This window comes from Vigna unguiculata, chromosome 6, assembly GCF_037176805.1.
Source record: "Vigna unguiculata cultivar grain cowpea cultivar isolate G323 ecotype 2 chromosome 6, ASM3717680v1, whole genome shotgun sequence".
In the NCBI taxonomy this organism is placed as follows: Eukaryota; Viridiplantae; Streptophyta; class Magnoliopsida; order Fabales; family Fabaceae; genus Vigna; species Vigna unguiculata.
The window spans coordinates 2,350,391-2,371,808 of NC_140797.1; the positions used below are offsets into that span (position 1 = coordinate 2,350,391).

General features: G+C 32.9%; 1 protein-coding gene across 1 annotated transcript; it reads right to left on the bottom strand.

Moving 5' to 3' along the window:
* Window positions 1-19,968: 19,968 nt before the first annotated feature.
* On the bottom strand, window positions 19,969-20,986 carry LOC114187773 (uncharacterized). The gene is made up of 2 exons (XM_028076142.1): window positions 20,661-20,986; window positions 19,969-20,521 (listed from the first exon to the last, which is right to left on the bottom strand). The coding sequence occupies exons 1-2, from the start codon at window positions 20,984-20,986 to the stop codon at window positions 19,969-19,971; spliced, it is 879 nt and encodes a 292-aa protein (XP_027931943.1).
* Between the last annotated feature and the right edge of the window lie 432 nt (window positions 20,987-21,418).

Consider the following 21,418-nt stretch of genomic DNA (forward strand, 5'->3'; position numbering starts at 1 on the left):
AAGTTAAAAATTGAAATTTGGGGCTTGGGAGAGAGGAAGAAAAATGTATGTTGGGAGCAAAGAAAAGATGAACTGCAAAAATTAGTGGAGACAACGTTGGACTGAGAGCAAAAGAGGGTAGACCAAGTTAAGGTGATCGCATTTCAAGAATTCCAAGTAAGGGGATCTGCACCTTGTATTCTCGTTATTTCTATTTTATGTGATTAGTGTTTTGTGGAATATGAGACAAGATGGGGGAAAACGTTAATTTTTGTTGTTGTTAGAGAATTTATATTTTTTTTTGGACGAAAATAGGCAGGAATTGGGAAATGCATTTTAGTTGAAGATTACTGTTTTTTTTTATTGTTGTGTGGTGTATTAAAAGGAATGAATTTGCTTATTATAATTATTTGTCAAAATGCTTTGGAAAGGAGTTATCAAAATGAAGAGCAAATTGAAGAGAGGTTGAAATAAATAGGATGTGGAGTGAACATGAAAGGAAAATTTACGTGGGTTAAAGATTGAGTTTTTTGAAAGTATAGTTTAATGTAAAATGGGAAAGTTAGTTTGGTGAATTGAGGTGCAGGGATAATGTACTTGAACATAAGTAGAATGGAATTGGGAAGTGAATTGAAATTTTGGGATTTCATAAGTTAAGATTTGTAATGATAGTTTAGAATATTATATTATCTACAATTTGAAAGTTCATGAGTTTTAGTTGGTGAACTAAATTCTGGTGCAGTTGGGTTTTTGTAGTATATCCTTGGGTTTTGTGGCAACGGGAATAAACTTTAGGTGTATGAAATGTAAATGTTTTCTTTTGTAGTAATATAGACCAAGAGAGGCTACAATGGCAACAATTTTGTAAGTAATTCTATATGCGTTTGATGATTTTAAGTTACAATAATTTTATTCAAATAGATGTATATGGATTGTCATATTTTTTTGGTTCAAAGTGTGATGCTATAGGTATTAAAATAATGAAGAAGAAAATATGGTTATTTGAGGTTAAAGATTTTAAGGGCTTGGCATTTGTAGCTTTGATACAATTATGTAGACACTATTTGGTGTATTTCCAAGTTAGGGGTTCAAATATTCATGAAACTATGATATTTGACGTTATTTTTCATATTCTGGAAGTGTCGGGTGGTCGTTGGGCGAGTGCCTTGGTCGTTGGGCGACTATGTTTTTTTTTCTGATCGTTTGTGATATATGTATGTCATGGTATGATGGATGCTTGTATACTTATGTGATTATGTGAACTACATTACATATGTATAGGATGGCATGATGTGATGAGGTGTGGCATGAATGAGTTTGCATATGTATTGAGGCAGTATGAACTCTATGATAGTTGTAAAGCCATGATGGTTTCTTTACCTAGAGGACTTTGTTGAGTTAGGGTAAAGAGGTTTCATTCCTTTGTAAGTCTTTATCATGAGCTTAGCAAGAGTGCTCCACCCAAGGCTTTATTGAGCGGGTGGAGTTGTTGCTAGTAAGTCTATGGAAAGCAGGTGAATGGACTTTTCCTAGAGGCGTTGGTGCACAGGGAAGGTATATTGGTTAGCTATGAGAGAATGCAATACCGTTAATATACTTGGTGAACTATGCAATTTAAGTATTTGATTATATGAACTATGTTTTCATCTTGATGAATAAAGAGGTTTGGATGAATCTTTTATCAGGTGATGTTTAAGATAAAAACAATTGTGAAAATTCCTATCTTATACGCTGGTATCAAAGGTTGTGCTACATGTTTTAAAAAAAAGATCATATACGTGACATCTCGAAAGGGGTGTTACAAAAGTTACCCAAAGTCGTCTCCCAACCACATGAACTTGATTTCTAATAAATTAGTTCTTATAAAAATTATACAAAAGAGTTAGTCAAATGAAATAAGGAACAAAGAAATAAAATTGGAAAAAGATAAAGTAAGATAGAAACAATGATAAAGAAAAATAGATTGATCCCACTACTTTTTCAAAATAGATCCATAATCGATTATCTAAAGATTATTGCTCAATTAATTATTGTTGTAGATTTACAAATTAATCAATGTGAATTCTCAATTAATTTGTTGGAGTTCTCACTATTAACCAAAGTAAATTCTTAATCAAAAGCAAAAACTTTGTAGATTAGTCATAGTAAATTTAACCAAGGTACATTCTCAATTAAATATTACTATCCTTAATCATGTATATTCTTTTACCTCTAAAATCATGCAAAAAGATAATTAACCAAAGTACATTCTTGATTAATTCTAGTTAAAGTTTTCACCTCTAATCAAAGTACATTCTCAATCATTGGCTAAAACTCATTCAATGACATGAAAGTTTCTAAATTTAATCAAAGTAAATTCTCAATTAAAATTAAAACCCTTGAACTCATATGATTGATATGCATATATATTAAAACATCTCACTAATTAGATATAATATAAAAACCATGACTTTTCACGTGATTCAAAGATAAAAGACAAAGATCAAAATAAATCATAACAAGAATCAAAAGAACAAACATTTATTCATTCTAACCTCAGTATCCACAATGAAATTACAATGGAACCAATCCTTGAAGCTTAGCACTCCATAAACTCAAAATAAAAGAAAAATAGAAGAATGGAGAGAGAAAGAAATTAGGCCACCCTAAGGGTTCCTAAATTTCGAAGTGTCAAATAATTCTTCTACTGGCCTGGGGCTCTTTATATACGTCTTGATTGGGCTTGAATGTTATATTTTTTGTTGCTGAAATCTTTTATCCTTTGATATAATATCTCTCAAATAATTAACAAATTTTCTCAGTTTCTAAAATATTCGGAAGATTTCCTTTGTTGATAATTAATCAAAAATCTTTAATTAATTATCCAACAACTTAATTTCTGTCCAATTTTCAATTTTGCCCCTCTTGTAATTGTCTCCAATTATCTTCTAAATAATCCAGTATCTTCAAGATATATTTGTTTGTTATGGAGATCTAAAAATATTCAAGAAGATCTTGCCATATTTAAAAAGATTTGGTAGTTATTATCTTTTGATATTTTATGATATAATTAAATAAGATAATTATTTAAAAATATCAAATAAAATATCTAAAGATTTATTTTCCCAAATTATCTTTTATCATAAATATTTATGAATTATCAAAGCCTTTCTTCTGGAAAAAGATAGAGAAAACTACAAGGTCCAATTTTTGTTGCAGTTTCCCTCTTCTTTGCTTAGCCAAACTTCTCACTTTTTCAAGCTTTTCTCGCTGTCTTCATGCAATGCTTGGCTTGGATTTTTGTGATTTTGATAATTTCCTACTCTTGGATTTATCTTTAAGGTGTCATGAAGCTTTAAGCAATTTATTTTCACACCTCCATGAGCTCAACTTAGCTGTAGTTGTAATAACACACCTCAAAATATCCAAAGAACATTTATGCAACTAAAAAGCTATTTTTAACATCTTTTTGTATCTCATACTCAATAAACCTAATTATAAGAAATCCCAATTAAATCATTTTTTAAGAACAAAATTCAATTAAAAATCCATAATTAAACATTAAATGAGGGCAAAAATACGCACTCATCACATACCTTGCAATTTATTGTTGGATTTGACTATTAACCCTCTCATGCATTTTCTTTATAAAATCATATTTAACTATCCTTTCTTCGTGAACAAAGTCTAAAGATGTGGGAAGTGGTAGCAAATCCACTAGACTGAGAGGATTGAAGCCATAAACAACCTAAAATGGAGATATGTTAGTAGTCTTATGAACTATTCTATTGTAAGCAAAATCACTATGGGGAAGGTACTAATCTCAAGACTTATAGTTTCCTTTCAAAATTTCCCTTAGCATAGAAAGAGAGAGAGAGAGACCTATTGACAATTTTTGTCTACCCATAAGTTTGGAGATGACAAGAAGTAGAAAAGTTAAGCTTAGTTCCTAGCCTAGACCAAAGAGTTTTTAAAATATGGCTTAGGAACTTAGTATCTTTATCAGATAGTATGGTGCGGGGTATGCTATGAATCTTTACCACTTCTCTAACGATAAACCTAACAATGTTGCTAGCATAATCCGCTTTGAAAACAAGGTCTGCCTTCTAGACAAGGCATCAACCACCACATTACTTTTACCTTTCTTGTATTTTATGACATAAGGAATTTGTTCCAAGATCTCCATCCACTTAGCATGCCTTTTATTCACCTTATGTTGACCCTTCAAGTATTTAAGAGACTCATGGTCACTATGAATGAAAAACTCCTTGGAAACTAGATAATGTTCTCGAGTTTAGAAGGCCCTAAGTAAGGCATACAACTCTTTGTCATAAGTGTGGGTATACGAGCGTAATGGAGTTGGAAATGCTAATGAATACGAACGGGGAGGTTCGTAATGGATTTGGAAACGCTTAATGGATACGAATGGGGAGGTTTGTATTGGATGTAGTCTTATGTGGGTATACAAGCATGGGGGTTTGTATGTTCCTTACTCAAACTTGAGGCTATTATGAGCGGGAGGTTCATAGCAGGTGTTCATGCATGTTAGACTACGAGCGGGGAGGTTCATAGAGTTGGACCACGAGCGAGCATGTTTGTGGAAGCATATGAAATCCCTAAGACCATGGTTGAGTTTGTGCTGAAACTATTATGCATATTTAATAATAGGAGCTCACCCTTTCTATTTGTGTTTGTCTGGTACTGAGGTATTATGCATATTTTCTTCTTTATACGCTCCCCCTTTCTATTTGTGTTTTGCGATGATTGTATGACTTGTCACACGAGAGCATATGATTGACGTTGAGAAAACATCGAGACGGAGTGAGGGCTAGCAATGGGGATTAAGTTTAAGGAACTGATTTTAGTTAATTTGTACTTTCCTTTTGAGTTGGTTGTGGATTTTGGAACTTGTAATAATATTAAGTTATTTAGATGATCGGTCTAAATAACTATATGGCCTTCCTCTTAAGTAATATGATCGGTCCGGTCTTCTCGGCGAACCTTGGCATAAACTACGATAGTTAAGTTAACCTTACTACTAACCTCTACACTTTTTTCTAGTTGTTTGCTCTCCTTATCTCTACTAGTGCTTTATATTTATCAAGGTTTGCCTCAATTCCCTTATGGGTGAGCATAAACCTAAAGAACTTTCCATCGTTAACCTTGAAGCCATACTTATTGGGGTTCAACCTTGTGCTATATGACTTGAGAAAACATCCCGTTTAGATCTTCAACAAGTTGTTTTGTTGAATTTGACTTAGCTTTAATGTTGTTAACATATATTTCTATGGTCTTTCACAAGAAGGATTGAAATATTCTTTCCATAGGTTTCTAGTATGTTGTGCCATTATTTTTTAGGGTGAAAGGCATGCGATTATTTTAATAGTTAGCTTCTTCTATTATAAATCTTGTCTTTTCCTTATCGAGTGGGTGAATCCTGATCTAATTGTACCCAAATAAGGCATTAAAGAAACTCAATATTTTATGGCATGCCTTGTTCAAGTTGGTATAATTCATGCATATTTGCCATATTTTGTTCGCCTTTTTCAGTAGGACAATGTTGGTAAGAAGGGAGTATATCTAGCCTGCTATACAAAACCAAATTTTAGGAACTTCTCCAATTTTGCTTTGGAAGCTTTTGTCGTTTCTTTCCTAGCTTTCTTTTATTCTACGATACTAGTTTGGCCTCCTTATAGACTAAGAGTCGATGACAAACTATTTCGGGGCTTATCCTTTGGATATCGACTATTGTTCAAGCAAACAAATATGAATCCTTTTAAGCACCTCGGTTACCACCTTCTCTCCTTCTTTATCAAGGGGCCCTCTTATTAGTGTCCAATTTACTCATTTTCACACATAATTTTGACATTTATATTGCATAAAATTGAATTATCTTTGGGTAAATCAACCTGTTTTAGCTTAGAATGATGAATATAGTATAGATAGTCAATTTAGAATGAATTTAATGTGTTTTTGTTTTAATTGCAACATCTTACAAAGAAATAAAGACTATGTAGTTGAAGCTTTGAGAATACAGTTGAAGCGTTGAAAGGGAGTTTCAGAGCAAATCAAATAAGACTGCACAACTAAAGCAACAAAGAAATCTAAACAGTTAAAGCTTCTTCATGAATGGCTTAAGCCTAAAGGAAGCCCTCGCAGGAGGGAAACCTTAAGACTAGATCATCAGAGCACGATGCTTAAGCTTAAAGGAATCCATGCACGAAAGCAAACCTCTACCGTTGAAGCGTTCAAGATAAAGCTAAAGCCACACCAATATTTTCTAAAATATAGAGCCATATCTTGTTATTTTATTATCTTTTCTAGCCTTTGTCCAGGATTTCTTTCCATATTATATTGTAATATCTTTATAGAAAGTATGAAAAGAAGGGTAACTACTCCAAGTGCTTACTAGGAAGATCAAGATGGATAGATAAACTTCCTTTTGTTGATATTGGGAATAGTTTATTTTGATTCTATATAGTGGTACTATTTTATCAATAATAATATTGTTATTGATTTGGTTTGTGCTTATATGCATGGTTGGATTGAGCAATCATCTTATTTAATTGAGTTGGAAAATTAGTCTTTAATTTGTGGCCAACCAAGTCAACTCCTGTACTTAGATGCTAGGAATAGATCTACTTGCTCTTGCTAAGTTAACAAGTCTTTCACTTTAATGGAGGATTCATGCATTAGTGCTTGAGGAATGAAGGTTGTGCTTGAGATCCTTAAATTCTAAACTCAAGGAATTAATTTGGATCTACATTAGTTAAATTTTAATGACAATACTAATTGTTCTATTATTTCATAAAATTGTGAGAGTGTAGTTGATAAAGACAAGTGAACCCAAATTTCAATAAATATTTATCAATTGATTGCATCAATATTTTATTGTCTTGTTTTACGTCATTATCAACACTCTATTAAAATTGTCTTCGTAAGTAAATCATAAACAAACTTAGACAAATTGAACATTTGAACAAGTTCATGTGGATACGACACTTGTGAGTAGTACAAATGACCTAGTACACTTGCTAGATTAGAACTTGCCAGTCAACACCCTTCGATCTTAGTGTTCTGCCCTTAACTATTGATTTGGAAGAAACAAGTATCTCCCTTTGATTCTATCTGAATGTTATTGTTGACTCAGGGGTCGAGATTGACTATTTTTGTTGCCCCTACTTTCTCTACACTGTGTATCTTTGGTTCATATGATGTTAGTCAAACATGTATAGGCATTACATTCTCTTGTTTTCTTTTAATCCACATGTACCGTGATTACGTCCCTAAAGTTGAAGGAAACTGAATAGCAACATGATCATCCCTAATGAATTTAAAAATTGCCTTTAGAGTAAGATATTATATGAAGTGTTCAGTTCTAGCACAACGTATTTGATATGTATAACTCGTGTATTCCCCCCTCCTCCAAATTTAGTGTACAAATTAATGTATCCTCGAGTACCCACCCTATCTCTTGTGAAGCCTATGATTTGATCATAATTTGGCTAGATCTTTTCTTTTGAGATCTATAACCTCTTGAGAGTCTTCCAGTGAAGGATATCGATAAAGATTCCTATGATGAGTCTACCTTCAAGCTTGGAGTCCATGAGTAACTGATGGAGAACTCCATGGCATCATGTAAGACGTGACAGTTGGGTACAATGATAGTAAAGAGGTTTGGCTATGGTGTATTGTGAATGCTCTCAAGTGAGGTTAGGTCAACACTCAATAAAGGAGGCTAGAGGAAGCCACTAAAGGAGCTCTAGCCTAAGTTGATTCACAAAAGGAGAAAGGCCCGAATTCATCTAAATAGAGTTTCCCTATTATATTCATGAATGAATTTACAAGACCTAGAGCTCTCTATTTATAGGAGTAAAGGAGATTTTGGTTGTCTAGACAAAGATAGGGAAAAATGGTTTAGAATGTTGTAATTGGAGCCAAAAAAAGTTCATGTGCAAGGTGTGACTTGCCACCTAAGAAATTACATGTTCCTTGCTTTGGTGCGCTAATGGAGAAGCTTGCCCACCAAGCTTGGCACAAATTACAGTTAGAACCTTAGGTGATGCGTACCATTCCAAGGTCCAACTTTTCTCGGTCCAAAATGGTTTTAAGGCCCAAAACCTTCCAAGGCCCAAATGCATGGCCTAAAGAAATCCCTATACTACTAGGCCCATAATACAAGGCTAAAAATTAGATTCTATCTAATATTTACAAACATAGAGTCCTAGGCTAAGTCTTCACATCCTCCTTAGCCTAGATGAACTTTAACTTGGGTCTAGCATGCTTAGAGGAGGCCAAGTCTTCTTGTATCTTCCTAGTCATAACTCTTGTAGGTCCTTTGGTTAAAGGTATTTCTCATTGGTCGACCAACAACATTATGGCAAAGTTTTCAATCTCAACCATGGTCACCATAAATGTTAATGGTGGCATCCTCCTTCTAGGTTGTGACACCCGACATTTACAGATTCGACCATCCTAAGGTGCATCTTCTGGGTGGAACTTGACACACCTCTCCCAACAAAATGTCATATGATTGTACTGATATCATCTCAGAAGGAGACTTCGCAAGATGGATCTCGTTGTTGTCTTTCCCTCTTTTATTTCGGCCTTCCATATAGTGTTAACCATACCGCCCACAACTACATGTCCCTCCTTCTCATATCCTCGAACAAAATGCCAAAGATGTCCTTCTTGGATCAACTCTTCAATCTTATCTTTCAGTGCATCGCACTCATCGATGGTATGCCAGTAATTGTAGTGATATTTGCTATGTTTAGTACTTTTGACATTTAGTGGTAAGGGAACCTTCCCATGTGTTGGTATAAGATCAGTATTAGTATTCAAGTTCGACTAACATTAAGAGGAGTGTGAGAAAAGCATGGAGGTCTTGGCTCTTTTACTCGTGATCTTGGTTGGGGAGCATGCTCCCAATTAGAGGATTTCTTCTCAGAAGATAAAACTTCAGTTTAAGCTTTGTTTCATAACTCACTCACCTCTCCCAACTGCATAAACGTAGTTGCTCTCTTGAATAACTCATCAAGATTTATTATTGGTTTCTAACACAAACTATTCGCATATGTTTTAAATGTTCAAATGAACTTTCCTAAAATGTTCCATGGACGTTCATAACGATTCTCCCTTCTTCTGCCTATTGTTTACTAAATTGATCGACGTTATAGGCAATATATTTTAAATGTTGCTTATCATTTATAAACAATACATTTTAAAATGTTGCTTATTGTATAGACAAGAATGTTTGAAATGTTACTTAACTTTCAAATAACACTTTTCTAATGTGACCAAAAAATAAATATTAGTTATTATAACATTTTTAGCAAAATATTCAAATTGGTTTAAAATATAAATGTTCATTTAGACCAATACTTTTAAAATTATAATTATGCATTTAGATAATTCTTATATATTTTATCTCATTGATTTATGTCACATTAATTATACACTAATGCATCCAACACTTTTTTTTTAACTTTCATAATTAAATGTTTTCCTACTCATATAACAAAACATACTTAATAATCACAATTTCCAAAATAGATTTTCAAATACAATCTTAATCTTCGTAATGTAATACAAGATATGATTATTTATGCTACATATAAAGTTTTTAAATTTAAAATGTTAATAATCTTAACATGATCTTTTACTATAAATTTCAAATTTTCGTTATACTAATTTATGAAAATTTCATATATAATTATTAATATATTTTAATAATTTATAATAATATTTATTTAAAATATAATTTATGTACTACACCTAGGCGGTTTAGTCCGACTATAGCCATAAAGACCCGTCCACATAGTTGCCAAAGACGCAAATAATCACCATACATATGTCAAGCAAAAGAAAGTAACCGGTCTAAACCGCTATAAGAGCAGCCCATCTAGGTTACTAAAGAACTAGTCGGCATAAGCTGTTATCTTAAAGAAACTAAACAAGAACTTAGCATAGCGTTACCAGCCAAACCCATAAGGCCCGCGATAGTCATGCCAAGTGACCTGGACCAAGGCCCAGGCCCACCTAAGGCCCAAATAGAGGCCCAATCCATGACGTGGCCAGACATAATTAATAACCTATAAATACGCATGTACCCCAACAATAAAGGTAAGTATTCATTACTCACTTAATTACGAGATTTGACTTTCTGAGAGTTTTCAGCTGACTTGAGCGTTAGAGTCTCTTCCGTAGGTAACCCCTCTCGGGTCCAAACCAGTCCACACCGAGATACCCACAAATGACACATAGCAGCCGGAAGGAAGCCTACTAAGGAGATTACAGATTGAGGTAAGGTAATGCTTGTGTCTGACATGTCTTATTTGTTCTCCGTAGGAACAATTTATAATAACATTTATTTAATAAAAGTTACTATAATTTATCAAATTGATTTAGTTAAATGTTACTATTTTTAAATATTACTATTTTTAAATTAGTAAAATATTTAAATTAGTAAACTAGTAAAAAGATAAAGTAAAAATCATATATCATTTTCAATGAGAATAATTTCATGATATATTTATGGTTTTGACCACACATTTTGAAGACAACGTTTTAAAAAATGTGGTATAAATAATTAACATTTTATGAAATGTGGTCTTTGATAAATTTTAAACCACATCTACAAAAAAGTGTGGTCTTTAGTAAATTTTAAACCACATGAATAAAATTGTTGCCTTTTATATGTTTAGGCAACACTTTATTATGTGTTGACAAGTTTAGTGTTGCCCAAGACAAAAAATGGTGTAGTGAGTGTTCAAACTTGACTAGGTAACATACATGTGTAAATGCTCATCCAAGTTGATGCTCCCATCGTAACGGTCGATGGTTAATACTTTAAGATTTGTAGGAAGATTGACTTCCATTACTCTGTTAATGAATAGATGTATATGAGATCATTCTAACCCAACCAACATAAGTTCGATGTTAGGTTGTTAGGTTTCCATTCTTCTTGAGCTTTTGGTCTCGGTCATTGGTGCCATCCACGACCATGATTGTTGGGATCCTCTCTTGTTATTTCTTGGTACCTTGATGCATCCTCAAATTTCTTTTTCATCCACATATTTTCTTCCCTTAGGACTTCATCTCGTCCTCATTCTCTAGTAACAAAGTCATGTCTTTCGTTGTGCGATTGCCCAAACGCCAACCATTTGTTATTTTTCGTAATTAACCATGTCCCTTGTTGACACCACGTGATCTTCTAACATTAAATTGGTCCCACAATGGACACAAAATGTTCGTATATGAGGTTAATATGTCCTTATAAGATCCTTTTTAGTCTCTTAATTCATGATGCGCTTATTGTGATGTCTAAGTGAGGTCTTTTGGTTCTACCAAGATGCGGGGAGTCCCTCCAAAAGACTCTCTGACGCCCAAATCAGTAATTGTCAAATACAGTAACTATAGTAATAAATGTATACTCTTTTACATTGTTAACAATGCTCCTTTTATACCTATCACATGGGCTTTTTCTTGGATGGACCTTCATTAGGTCAAATTTTAGGATACCTAGGTAATGTATCTTCTAGGGTGTTTAATCTTCTGGTTATCTTAATCATGTTCTTATAATCAGAAATAAGATGTACATTCTACTCAAAATGACATTATCTCGATAATATCCTATACAAATTTTTTATTATTGTTAATAAAAATCAAGAACCTACTTAATTTTCTCTACACGAGAATAGATGAAATTTAAATATATTTATATTTTGGTATCCAAAATTTTTTCTGGGTCATTGCCAAAATAGTTTTTTTTATTGAATAGTTATTATTGGGTAATTATATTATATTGTGAATGATGGGTATTTATTTAAAGAAGGAAAATATTATTATTGGGTAGTTATATTTTATTGAATAAAGTTAGAAATAATTTATTGATATCATTTTATGAATATTTTATTATTTTTATGAAATGTAGTTAATAGTACGTATACAAATAATAGATAGCTAAAAAATTATTTACGTATGAACAGAAATTTTCGTACTACTATTTAGTCTCAGTCTCATTTCATTGGTCATTTGACTTATTTACATCTTTATCATATAAATCGACGAGTCTATCTTTATCCTAACAAGTCTATGCTTTCACACGGGCAAAGATTTTGAGCTTCTGACCATAAATATGAGCATATAAACTATTAAATAATGGTCGATAATTCATCCTATTTACAAAAAAAAAAATATGTAGAGGATCAGGTGTGAAATGATAAAATAGATATTAATTGCACTTGTTGGATGGTAGACCTGTCAAATAGCAAGAATTGAGGAAAAAAAGTTAATACTAAAAAAGAAGTTCAATATTAAGATTGTACCTTCATCATTTAAACTGGAAAATAATATTTAAAAAATATTAAAATATTCACATAATGAATATATTATATTTTAAAAAATATAATTACACCATAATAAATACAATAGACCACTTGATAATTGATATAGAAATAATAATTAAAATATAAGATATTTTGTCAATTAATTTTATTTGGTAATCAATTATAATATTTACATATATTATAATTTTGATCCACCTTGATGATCAATTCTTATTCTCTTTTTTACACACTTATAATTTTTTTGTACTTTTATTGATTTGAGAGTCGAAGAATCTTCTGCATAGATCTTCACTCGGTTTTCATTGACGATAAGCCTTTTCTTAGTAGAATGACACTACTTTCCAATAAAAACATTTTGAAATATCCACCGTGGGACGTGGGTAAAATTAATCCAAACTACAAGTCTTATGGTATTAACTATAAGTATAATTGTTGCATCATCCTCAACTACTCTTAATGTGGATCTATCAAATGGGGCCCTTGCAGCTTATATTGAAGTGATTCTTCATAAAGCTGTGTGCATTCCTCTTGCTACCTATTTTAAATTGAGTGGTAAACAAAGTCCTTCAAATGAAGTTCCTTATGCATTTATGGTGCAATTTGACGCGTGCAATGGTATGTACAAGACTAGATATTTGTCTAATGTAAGTAAAAAACATTAACATTTTGTGAAAGATTTTGAGGTATCTTTGTGGTACTAGTGATTTGAGGCTTTGTTTTGGAGGTGATAAATCTACTTTGATGGGTTACTCAAACTCTGATATGGGTGGATACATTGATTCCAAAAAGTCCACTTTAGGCTATTTGATTAAGTTTATGTTGGGGCAACGTGGTTTTAGAAAGGGGGTGAATAGAGCCTGCAGACATTTTAAAATCATTTTTGCGCAGACATAATTTAAGCGAATTAAAAGTATAAGGCAGAAAGGAATGCAAGGATTTATACTAGTTCTCCCAAACGTTGAGGATACTTCCCATCTCCTAAGAAATCTGCTTAAGAAGTTCCACTAATGAAATTCCTTGATTAACATGAGTATCAGCCTCTTCAGGTTGCAATGAGAATCAATCTCTCTAGATATCACGAGTATAAACCTCTCCAAGTTATAAGCATAAACCTTTTCAAGTATCCTTCTCAATCTTCTCCTAAGATCAAGAACTCTCAATTACAATCAACATCAATAATCTCTCACCAGGAGAGTACAACCAAGGTGACATAACAAACTTCACAATTTGAATGTTATTACAATGGTTTTCACTCAACCCAAATATCAATCTACAAAATATGAATTTGACTTTATGCACTTAGAGTATTCTCACTTTGAATCCTTGTATAGATTTTTACAATTTTGCTCATTCTTTATTTCAGCATTCTTTCATCTTCTCTTCTTCATGTTGGTCTTTGATCGAAGTCGTACCTAACCAAATTAAACAATTTAAATGTAGTACTTGGTAATGGACCCAAATTCATCTCCTAAACTACTAATATTATCGTTCAAAGGTTCCAGATTCAAACACAACAAAATAGGGTGGGGGGTTTGGCAGATTCACAACAAAATTCAAATCGTAATTGTAGATAAATAAAATAGTGTTATAAAACAATATTGATTCCTTGATTCAATTGAAATTTCACCAATCACAGATTACGGAATTAATTGTTCTATCCAATTTGCTCTCATGAAATCTGAAACTAATCAACTAAGCGAACATTAACAAGAGTTGAATATACCATTAAGCAAAGCATATTTCAAGCAAATAACACCCACAAATTAAGCAAGCTATGAACAACCCATACCCATTAAGCATGAATACAAGCCAATTTAGGTGCACAAACACGAATTTGAGATTAAGCATACATCAATTTCATGTTTTACCATGAAAATGCAACCTGAAGAAGGGCAAACCAGAACAAAATTCGAAAACGAATAAAAACTATATGGTTTCATTTCAATTTCTTCAAGGAATCAATACAGAGGGTTTAGGTAGACATTGAATTCCACATACAACTCAAACAAAAACAAAATTGCATTATAAGAGTAAGAAAAGAGGGAACAACCGCAATTTCGATTGAATGGGACAAAAACCCTAAGTTGGGTGGTGCTCCAATGGTTACAAAATCACAAAAATGAAGAATTCCCAAGTGGGTGCTCTCATAAAACGTTAAATCATAATGGGAGAGAAGAGAGGTCTCCAAAACCCTCCTAAAACCCTTAAAACATGTTCCCCTCAATTCAGCCACTCATTTTAAAAAAAAAAACCACTCAAGACTGCAAAATTACAAAAATGTCACTCTTGGTCCAAAATGATAGCCCAATCGCTTGAATGACGTGGAAATGACATGAAAATGATGTGGAAGCTCTCTTCATCTTAAGATTAATGTACAAGCTCCAAAATTACTTCACAAACTACAAAATAATTAGAAACGAAAATTAGACCAATTAATGCCAAATTAATCAAAATTCGGAATAATGGCCCAATAAAACCCAATGGACGAAAATGCACTAAAGATAAACAATTAAGCACTAAACATCTATAAAGATGAGCACAAAAAGGCAATGGAATGGGGATAGTAATGACTCATCAGTCTTTGTATTTAAAATCAAGTTGTGCCAATTGACCATTGAAGCATATTCAATTGAGTATATTATGCAAATCTTCAATATCTTCTTAATTCTTCATTCGAAAGTTCTTAGTAAATCAGTCAAGTGTATTGATTCCTATGAATTATCGATTCTTTCCTTTTTAGCATTCAAAAATTTGAATTTTAATCTTCATTGTATCGTTATTCAATCATATGGATATTCTCTTGTTGTCTTTGATCTACATAGTTTTTTCCTTGCTCGTGATTGGTTGATAATCATATCATAATATTCTCAATGTTCAATTAAAGAGGTTTTCCTTTATATTTCTATTTAATCAATCTTGATATTCTTAAGATATATCTTCAATTAGATCCTTAATCATAATATCTTCAATTTATGTTGAGCCTTTGAATACTTACTTCTCAATCTTCTTAATTGGATACTATGATATTCTTTTCATTGATTTGATCATCAATTTCAATGTTAAGATTTATTTGATCATATCAGATTTCATCTTGGTATCATCTTGTGATTTGTTTAACCTTTTTGCGCCATATGATTATCTGATCTTGACTCGTCTAATAGTTAGTGTCATCCAATATCGTCTAATAGTCTAAGCCTTATTTATCAAGCCTTATTTGTAGATAGTCAAAGTGTTATCCATTTTGGTAAGAATCCAACTTTTCATTCTAAAGCCACACATATTGATGTGAGGTATCATTAGATTTGTGATTGCTTAAATCCTAATTTGTTAGAGTTAGATAAAGTGCACATAGATGATGATGTTGATATGTGACTAAGGCATTACCAAGACAAAAGTTTGAAGTTTCTTGTGAGATTGTCTAATTGGCAGTCACCTCCACATAGTTGTGAGGGGGGAGATATTTTGGGTTGGTGATCAAGGTTGTACCTGACCAAATTAAAGAGTGTAAATGCAATACTTAGGAGTTAACCCAAGGTCTTCAAAAAGTGACCATTGTTTTCAATCAAAGCCTTCCAGATACAACAAAAAGGGAGGGGGGAGGGTTTGGTTTGGCATATTCAAATTCCAACAAAAAATTAAGAACACGTAATTGTAAAAATTTAATCAAAATTTTTTTAAAACGTATTGATTCCTTGATTCCAATGAAAACCCACCAATCACAGATTACGAAAATAATTATTCTATCCATTTTACTCTCATGAAACTCGAAATTAACCAATTAAGCAAAGATTAACACAAGTTCATTATGCAATTAAGCAGAGCACATATCATTCAACTTCTCACACACAGATTAAGAACTGTGACAGAACCCAAACTCATTAAGCATATAAGGGGCTGTAAAAGTGTAGAAAATGTAAAACCATGATTAAACATCACTGAATTTCGTGTTCATTCAAATAAGCATGGATTGAACAAGATGAAGAGCAAACTAGAACAAAAATGCACTACAAAACAACAACCCCATGGTCTCATTTCAGTTCTTCAAGGAATCAATACAATTGTGGATTCTTGAATGAGTCTCCAATGGAGGCTCTAAAAAATGTGCCAAAATAGAATGGGGGTAAACGACTATGCAAAAAACCTAAAATCCTACTAAACTTGTGGTCACATCACCACAGATCCACATATTTACAAAAATGTTGGCCCAATGACGTGGACAAGCAAAATGACATGGCATAGACGTGGCAATGATGTGGGAATGATGTGACAACTCTCTCTTCATCTTAATATTAGTGTACAAGCTCCAAAATTGCTTCACAAAAATACCTAAAAAAATTAGAAACGAAAATAGACCAATTAATGTCAAATTAATCAAAATTCATAGTAATGGCCCAATGTAGCCCAATAGATGAAAATGCACTAACAATAGACAATTAAGCACTAAACAACCATCAAGATGGGCACAAAAAGGCAATGGAATAAGGGAAAATAGTGACTCATCAATTGAGCTCCTTACTATGTGTCTAAAAATTTCAACCTAATCAAGTCTACTTGTCTCACTTAACCTATGTCGAGAACGGTTTTCTTGAATGTCCTATTTTTGGCACGTTTGGAGGAGATAAAAGTGAGAAAATTTGTCATCATATTCATTGAGCTCCCTCACTAAAGTTACGATTTCTGCTACCTTAGCCGTTGGATCAAGATGAAACTTTGACAGAAGGTTTACAACATATAGTTCTTCATTTTAACCATTGGGATCTCCAATTGAATGTTTGTGGTTAGAGAAATCAGTCTCATACTATTGCTCAGTTTTAGATTTCTATTTCTTTGTTCTTCATATTTCAGAGGATTATTGTTTTGATGTTTTGGCTAGTTATAGGCACTTGTTTGTGCTTTTTGATTTGACTCTCTTATAACCGTATTTGATCTTGGTAAAGCTTGATTGACTGACTTGTACTAGTGTAGTTCTCACATTGAAAGGGTTTTCCCACGTTAAAAATATAAGTGTTCTCTTTTGTGATTATTGTTGTCATTTTTATTCTTATTGATCCTCACAAATTCTTGCAAGTTTGGAAGAATTATTTTGTTGCATACTTTGTTATTTTTGGTTTTTGTTTTCTATTCCCCATATTGTTTGTATAAAAAGCATACTAATAAAGCATACTTAACATTAATTTGATTATTTAAATATAAAAACTAACGACTAATAAAATACAAACTACTAACATTTGATGATAAAAAAATATAACAACTTTTTTTCTCAATTATCAATTTAATGAATAATCAATTTATCATATAAATAAATAATTATTGAAGAACTTATCATAAATATGTTTAGTAAGGGATTTCATAGACTCTAAAATGACACAACCCTTAGTTTGTTATGATTTTGTATTTCTAAGACACACCATTAAAGACTTGACATTTGGAGAGAACACATCCTTTCAAGCAAAATGAATTAATGTTTCTTCATTTAAAGTTGTTTTGACTTCCTTTTTTAGCACTTTGTATTACTAGAAAACACATTACGGAGTTGATGTCTTTGTTTCCTCTCCCTTTGTTTGTGTTTTCTCTTGTCACCCCTCTCTTTCTTCTAACAACTAAGTACACAATCTTTTCTATAATGCCTTTTTCTTGTAATTTTTATTATTCCTCTCATGTTTGGGCCTCCTTTGTAGAAAGAGAAGTTGTTAACATTACAAAGAAATGATCCTTTGAGAGTGGTTGTCATTCCTTGTTCGTTGAAGAGAGTTTTATGGAGATTTTAGCTTCTCCTCCTCCCTCTACTAACTTAGTTGTTATAGAGGTACTTTCAATTATCGAGGTTATTAAACCCACCCTCACCCATTCCCTACTGACCTCATAACCCATATTTACGGTGAGCAGAAAGCAAACATTTATGATTTTACTTTTGTGATTAAATTCATAAAAATCATATATAGTGTGTTATCTATATATGGTTTGAACATTGGAAAACCGTGTTGACTAAGTAAAATGGAAATAATAATAATAATAAATAAATAGTGAGAAAAAATATACATACATATTAATTAAAAAATGTTAATAAAAACATCCTTAATGAAAATTATTATTATATATATATATATATATTAATAATGTTTTTTCTTATTATATTTGTTTAAGACATTTTACTCCATACCTAGTTATTTATTTAAAGTTCTTGCTTGAATTTTATTTTACTTTTCATTATATATAAAGAGTTGTGTTTTGGCGATCAATTATATCTTTTGTCTTAGTGTTAAACACTCAATCCAACAAATTTAAAGCCTTCATTCATTTAAAATTTGACTAATCTTATGGTTAAACGGACTAATAAGAAAGAAAAGCATCAAAGGACAAACAATGGGTTGAAATTCTACTCTAAAGAGTTTCACAACTTCTTTAAAGGTTAAGGTATTATTAGATATTGTATTATTCATCATACACTATAACAAAATGGGATACCTAAAAGGATAAACATGAAATTTTTAGAAAAAAAAGGTGTATAACCTTTGATAATAGTTACCACTTAAACAAAGGGTGATTCTAACTACAAACATAACAATGTAAAGAGCTCAAATGCTAGTTTGAAACATCAATCGACACGTAAAAAAAGTTTAACGCAGTTGCATTAGAAGGACCATATGTATTTATTTTTAAAGTTTGGGGACTAAATTGTATCAGAGTCTATATTAGGGATGAATTCCAATTTTTCTTTAAAGTTTATGTACTAAAAACATATTTAACCTTAAATCATCTAATTAGACTAAAAGTGATACTCATGGGTAGTGTAACATCCCGGTAGCATATTACTTAAAATAAAAAGAATTAAACAATTATGACATGAAAACCTCATTTATTATCAATCCATTTCTCAAAACGTGGGAAATTTTTAAAAAAAGCTTTAAATTTAATATCCACTATGAATAAACAAAATACTTATAATTCTCTATTATTACAATTTGAAAGTCCAAAATATTAATTTAATTACATGAAAATTAAATAAAAGTATTTATAAAATCCCCTCGTACTCTGCTCCCTCACTCCCCCTCTAAGCATCTCCTGGCTCACTTGAAACATCATCTACTTCCGAATAACAAGTTACCCGATCATCGCCACACACAAACAAATAAGGTGAGCTATGCACATAGATATAAATAAATATGAAATACACCCACCCAATAAGTCAAAAAATATTTATTATTCAACAAAACACCCACCCTCATAATCATTATGAGTTCATGCATGCAATCTAAATCTTGGCACTTCATCTGGAAAAACATCCGCATATTCAGTGGCCACCGGTATGGATCAGATTATCTTTGAAGCACTTTTCTTATCTAGCTTGGCCACCACCATAAAACATGTGGCCCCTCCTTGTAGTTCCTTCAATACTTGCTGAGTTGAGATCAACTCTAACCCTGCATGTTCTGGGAATACCAAATTGCGCCGTCAACAATCGATCATGATGTGATTGTTAGACAGCCAATCCATTCCAGTATAACGTCCAATCCCTCTAGAGGCAAGCACACCAGGTTCACTTTGAATCTGCGACTTGCCACTTCAATCACACACGCAACACAAACTGAACTAGTAACCACCTGATTCGAAGATGGAGTTGAAACCAACAACTCACAGTCCAAGTCACATTTCTCTAAGCTCATCTTCGCCACACATCCGTTGCTCTAGAGTCAAATAATACAAGTACATTATGCCCCCCAAGTAAACAAGATTGCATGATGAGATTACCTGACTGTGTAACTTCTGTAGAGGTCATAGCAAAGACCCTTCCAGCAACTTTAGGTCTCTCTGATCTAGGAGGTGATGGTTTCTTCGTCGCACTGGTCTTCTTTTCTGGGCATTGGTTAGAAAAATGCCCAACCTCATCACATATGAAGCAACAAGGACTGATCCCTTGTCCACTGGTTTGACTCTTCAACTTAGGACAATTCCTCTTCAAGTGCGCTCCCCCACATTGGAAGCATTTAAAGTCTCCAGAGGTGGTAGGAAGACGGCTGTAAGGCTTCTTCATCTGTCTAGCCTCTGCGACATTCCCCTGATGTCGAACAACGGGACCAGGACCCTTCTCCAGGTGCTCAACACTCTTGGCCTGTTCCACCAAGATTGGGAATCTTCTTTCTGTCAAAGGCGTTACCACCTTCTTTAGCTCATGTTTGTGTCCTCGCTCAAACTTTAGAGACCTCCATTCATCCCTTTTTGCAGTGCATGGAATTCAGCCTCCTTGTCCTACCTAGTCGTATTTGAGAAATATTTTTTAGGAAACGAGTCCTGAAGCTGGTCTAGTCCACCTGTTCTTCTCGGGTTTGCATCTATTGTTGCATTCCCGCCCACCAATACTCGGCGTCATCATTCAGTAGATAGGTGGCAAAAAGGAGCTTCTTCTCATTCGCGTAGTTCATCACATTGAATATCTTCTCACATTTGCGGAACCATGCATCTGCTTCATCAGGAGAGGCTTTGCCAGTGAACTTTACTGGCTTGTGTCGTAGGAAATCCTCCATAGTTGGCACCCTGACCGACGCAATCACTGCTCTGGGCTGCGCTGCTACAGGTGGCTGCATCGCATCCACCATCCAGTGAATAGCCTCCACGATGTCATCATCACCATTTCCATTCCTTCTCCTCCTGTTAGCAGCCATAGCCTGAATACGCCACATTTCAACTGTTAAGAATCAGTCACTTAGTTAAACAAAGCCATTCATACCTTTACAACATTTAACTCAAACACAAAAAATAATCAATCGATAATCTCACTCGCCAAAAGCCCCAGAATATTTAAAATATTTTCAAAAATTTTTCTCTGATACCAACTGTAACATCCCGATACGATATTACTTAAAATAAAAAGAATTAAACAATTATGACATGAAAACCTCATTTATTATCAATCCATTTCCCGAAACGTGGAAAATTTTTAAAACCTTTAAATTTAATATCCACTATAAATAAACAAAATACTTATAATTCTCTATTACAATTTGAAAGTCCAAAATAGTAATTTAATTACATGAAAATTAAATAAAAGTATTTATAAAATCCCCTCGTACTCTGCTCCCTCACTCTGCCTCTATGCAACTCTTGGCTCACCT

Coding starts and splice junctions, on each gene's coding strand:
- LOC114187773 (XM_028076142.1), bottom strand. CDS start 20,986: ATGTGGCGTATTCAGGCTATGGCTGCTAACAGGAGGAGAAGGAATGGA. Junction 20,522..20,660: donor AATGATGACGCCGAGTATTG/GTGGGCGGGAAT, acceptor CACTGCAAAAAG/GGATGAATGGAGGTCTCTAA.